The sequence below is a fragment of the Physcomitrium patens genome, chromosome 18 (genome assembly GCF_059467195.1).
Source record: "Physcomitrium patens ecotype Gransden chromosome 18, ASM5946719v1, whole genome shotgun sequence".
In the NCBI taxonomy this organism is placed as follows: domain Eukaryota; kingdom Viridiplantae; phylum Streptophyta; class Bryopsida; order Funariales; family Funariaceae; genus Physcomitrium; species Physcomitrium patens.
The window spans coordinates 12,490,573-12,495,599 of NC_143427.1; the positions used below are offsets into that span (position 1 = coordinate 12,490,573).

At 44.1% G+C, this 5,027-nt stretch overlaps 1 protein-coding gene across 7 annotated transcripts; it reads right to left on the reverse strand.

Annotated features, from left to right (window-relative positions):
- Window positions 1-211: 211 nt before the first annotated feature.
- LOC112295537 (uncharacterized) lies at window positions 212-4,770 on the reverse strand. Of its 7 annotated transcripts, none has more exons than XM_090244288.1 (4): window positions 3,983-4,764; window positions 3,557-3,639; window positions 1,245-2,331; window positions 212-1,051 (listed from the first exon to the last, which is right to left on the reverse strand). In XM_090244288.1, the coding sequence occupies exons 2-4, from the start codon at window positions 3,617-3,619 to the stop codon at window positions 579-581; spliced, it is 1,623 nt and encodes a 540-aa protein (XP_090100414.1). In that variant the 5' UTR covers window positions 3,620-3,639; window positions 3,983-4,764; the 3' UTR covers window positions 212-578. The 7 variants fall into 7 exon arrangements, with proteins under 7 accessions (XP_090100414.1, XP_024403050.1, XP_024403049.1 ...); XM_024547282.3 differs by lacking the exons at window positions 3,557-3,639; window positions 3,983-4,764 and adding exons at window positions 2,547-2,618; window positions 3,078-3,550; XM_024547281.3 differs by lacking the exons at window positions 3,557-3,639; window positions 3,983-4,764 and adding exons at window positions 2,547-2,690; window positions 3,078-3,550.
- Between the last annotated feature and the right edge of the window lie 257 nt (window positions 4,771-5,027).

Here is a 5,027-nt window from a genome sequence, read left to right on the forward strand (position 1 = left end):
TCAGGGCAGGTGCCACACCTATCAGAATCAAAGATGAAGCTATACTAACAGAACAAGTGCAATGCTCAATAGAATTCCTTCAAATATGACCGCTCAATCTAGTGATCCACAATACGAAGAAAATTCAAGAAGGGAGTCATGATGATTGCCAAAGCATATCTACCGACAGAAATTTCCAACAGCACCAACATAAAGATACTTAACAAAACTCTGAAGAAAACGCTTTTTAATGAAGGCCCAGTTCATAAAAACAAATGTACTGAGATTGAATTGGTTAGGAATTATTGACAATGAGAGTGAGATAGGTGATGAAACAAGAGAATGTGGAATACAAATGACACATTTTGAGTGTTACTCTATGGTCAGTGGCGAAGTTCTAGGAGTGACAAGATGATTACTTGTAGATGGTGTACTTCGAATACTAGATACTGCCGCTGTGAAGGATTGGAACACGGGATGGAAGCTCCTGACCTGCATGCTGCAATCAAGGGTCCGGTCCTGCAGAGAACAAGGACCAAGAGTAGAACTTGGTGAATAACCTCAGGAGAGAGTTGTGGGTGATCTCTCATTGCGGCTAACTAATCCCATGGTGCAGAAACTCCCATGGGAGAAACTCCAACTTCAGGCGGCATGCCCCCTGCTCGACCACTCGCCATGGGCCTCATTGCGGGCCTGTGGGCACGTCCCATGGGAGGAAATCCAACTTCAGGCGGCATGCCCCCTGCTCGACCACTCGCCATGGGCCTCATTGCGGGCCTGTGGGCACCTCCCATGCGAGGAACTCCAACTTGAGGCGGCATGCTCCCTGCTCGACCACTTGCCATGGGCCTCATTGCGGGCCTGTGGACACCTCCCATGGGAGAAACTCCAACTTGAGGCGGCATGCTCCCTGCTCGACCACTCGCCATGGGCCTCATTGCGGGCCTGTGAGCACCTCCCACAGCCGGCTGCTGCGTTTGTCGCTGTGGCGTTGGTCCTAGGCCTACTCCTCTTCCTCTATGTTTTCCAATGAGTTGCACATATGGGGTGGCCATGCGCTCCAAATCCGCTGCTGTTAGCCAGATAAGTCAACTTCAGTAATTGTAGTAATTTTCAGGCCTCTGTTGCGCGACTCAAGATATCATGGGAAAGTCTGATGCTGTCAAAAGGCCTGGAACAATGATCTCAGCCAGACTGCACCACAAATTCTAGCTTAAGAACCTACGTGTCCATTACGTTCAAGAACTGGTACAAAAAGGACTTACAAGTTGGTGCTTCGCGTTGAATATGCTCTCGCTCACCTCCTATTTCCTTTAGCTGCTCCCGACTTTCATCAATAACGGCTTGAAAAAGAGGACCCAAAACAGGAGCTGCTAGATGCTTGAGCTCCACGGATTTGTCTTTGACCTGCTTCGATGTGGTTCGAGAAACCTTGGCAATCTCGACTGCCGCCGTTCGGGATACACTAGCGATCCCCTCTGCACCCTTCTTTACAAAATCGAATGCTTTGGAGGATAGAGGCCTTTGATCGCCTGGTCCTCGATAGATGCTTCCCGGCGACAAAGTTTTGAATCCAGATATATTATGAATTGCTACTTTGCTGTCCTCATTATCCTGGGCATTAGAAGAATATTGATCAACAAAAAGGTCACGTTGCACCATGCCGTTGCGTTGTGAACCACGAGTACTCGTTTCATGGGGTTCGTAATAGACACCATCAGTTTCAGAGCGAGGAGAACTGTACATGGCAGCAACGTGGGTCCTAGGGTGAGGACGACGCGGTGTAAGACGTTTTGACGGCTGACCAAAAGCATTCTGAGGATTCTCGAAGTTTTGGGTGTCCCGTCCCAAACTAGTATCCTGTAACCAATTGCTAACACGATCAATACTATGACTTTTCAAAGCGAGGCCAGGGTCATCGTTACAATTGCCATAACCAGGATCGGAATATGCATCTAAAGATTCTTGCCGGAGATGATCATACTGCCGACGGACGCCCTTCTGAGCCTTTAACTTAGGGCCGGCATCGACTTTGATGTATTCATCCTCCTCACTGCTTGCAGCTCCATCCACGAACAAGACATCTCGATGACCACCAGAGGCGGAACGAACTCGCCTATGGCTATATTGTGGTCCAGTTGGACGTTCTATTCTTACTTCCTTCTTCCTGTAACTGTAAGCTGAATGCTCCGATTCAAAATTGGGACCACCCGTATAGTATTCATCTTCAGGGGCGTCCACCGCAACTTCATGGGTAGAAGTGATTCGCAACCAGCTCCGCTCTTCGTTAACAACGTGCTTCACGTTTTCTTCGTCCAAGTTTTTGGAAAAACTACCGAACTCCCCCATCCTCTGAAAACATAGAAAGCAATCCATTAAATTTCAAAACGTTTCGCAACACCCACAAGCATCATAAGATTCATTTATTCAGTGAAAAGAACAATAAAAGGCACCCATTTGCAGGCAATGCCATAAGGCACTGCTACCAGCTGAATCCAGAAACCGTAAGCTACACGAAGAATTAGTCAATCACACCATCACACTACAATGTCACTGCAGCTGCTGACCTTGAACCTTCATCACGCGATTAGTCTGCGATTCAAGTATTTCTTTCTCCTTCCACATTCGCGAGTGGCATTCTGAGCCCACACTGATGCATCAATAGAGCGCTCAAATCCGCCTTCAGCAGGTCAACGAAAGAGGAAGGAAACCTAAACAAGAGAAACGATAAGAGGGACTCCGAAACAATCTCCTCACATCGCTGGAGCCCAAGCTATCATCCCGCCTGAATAGAAGGGATGGTCGATTTTGACTATTGCTGCTCCTAATATGCTACCGATTACCGACAGCTACAAAAAAGTCCAATAAACCACTAAACTTAGACCCATCACAATGCCCTCCGGTTTCCTGCACGAAAGAACTGAATGAGCCCTAATGCTCAGCTGCTGGGCAACAACCTGGAACCCACCCACCCGAAAATCACACCAATGATACTGCTGCCCTGCGCACATACATGCTCGAGAGGCTCATTGAGCACAAATCGGTCACTTGCTAAACAACGGCCATCCTTTAAACGCCAAAAAGGAAGGTTCACGTACCCAATCTTGCACTTGTGAGTCTATGCATTCACACCCTCCAATATCTCCGCTACTCCTGATCGAATCAACACCATACAACGAAACTCACCCAGTTTGTGAGCAATTATCAACCGACTCTTGCACTTAGCAAAGAGCGGGCTTGAGAGTTAGCAGCCAAAGTCAGCACGCAGAACTGGTGGACAATGGCAGCATCGTCCTAGCTATTTCAGGAATGATGCCACTGCTCTCACAACCCACACAAAAATTTCGAGATTGTCCGATGATTCACGGCGGTTCTCGACAAACTCAACAGCCGGTTAGCGAATGTGAAAATGCTACGACTTTTCAGGGAGGGGTAGGAAACCCAGAGCACGGGTGAAAAGGGCGTCCAGAGTGCGACGTCGACCGAAGCTTTTGGATACCAACCTCGGGATGTCCGTTGGTTTTCAAATTCTACATTCTGCATCCTTTGACTTTTACCATGGATCTCCTGTTATCACCTGGTTCACATTGATGGTGTGACGGCCAAGATTCGCACAGCTCGAAGCGGCATGGTGAAGCATCTGCGGGTCCGCCTGGTTGCCTGCGATTCTACGATTCTCCTCTTTAGCAGCACAAATCGGTGACGAAGCAGAAGCTTTAAAAACACAAGCATCAAACCCTAATTGGGCTCGGCGACTTAAAATCTGGCCGCTATGGAATCCAAGTAGCCTGGCTTATCTAAATTTACGTCATGGATCTCAATGATATACAGTTATATGTGTTGTTTTTAGATAATCAAAAGCAAATAAACAAATCCCCCTGTCAGACCATTGTATAATTTCATTTATAAATGAATGTTATTCTGAACGTCGTTCATGGGGATTTTTTTATTAATATGTTATGTGTTATTTTAAAAAAGTTGATTTAGTTCATGTGAAAAACACCTTTCACTATTCACAATCTGTCGTCATTACCAGGCTTGAATCCACCATCTTGAATTCTGTAGATTGTAAGTTTTTCTCGGTAACATTATGAAAGGATCGTTTCACATCTTTTTGATAAAGAAATTGCAATCTAAATCCCTAAATTTTTCCACTAAGTGGATTCAGACTTGAGGTTTTTGGATGTAACTGCACCTATGATGATATCTCAAAGTATCACATAATATTTTGAAATATCACTTGATAATTCAAAATCACCCACATGGTGAGGTATATGATTTTTTTAATCAAAATATCACAAAAGGGATGCATGAAATATCACAAACTATATGGCTTACGTCAACTCTCTACCCCTTTTGATTCTATGCTAACTTACCAAGCCTCTATGCTTCCAAAAATTTCAAACTCTAAATTTCTTTCATTCCATACCACACCGCAACTTTGCCCTTCTTTTGTGCTCCCATAACAACAAATCCTAAAAAATTTGGACTACATACCACACGACAACCTCACGATGTCTTAGTACTCCAAAAACAACAAATCCTTCATGACTTAGAAATGTTGTTTACTTTCTCAATTATTGAAGAATTCAATGAAATGTTTGAAGAATAATAGGAGGAGGTTTAAAACATGTTTGAGAAGAAGTTATTTGAGTTTGATGATGCGAAAGAACTTGTGGTAGTTGATGGGACAATCAATTCCTACCAAAAGACTCAGCACACAATGTGAGCTAGATGATAATTCTTGGCTATAAGTCTCCAACCACTGAATAATTGATAAATTAGGAGTTTTATTATTATTTGGCAAAAACATGGGTTACAAATGAACATTGCATTGGGATTCTAAAAGATAAGTGAACTTTGCTTAAAGAAATTTATACCTAATTCATTTGTAATATGGATATAAAGTTTATTGTCAACTAGATTTTTTCATGTTCAATTTTTCATAATATGTTAGCTAGTTAGGACAACATGTGGACAATTGAATTTATGAAGGCTAGCTGAAAACCATCAAAGAATTTTGGTGCTACGTCAAGGGCAGCGATACG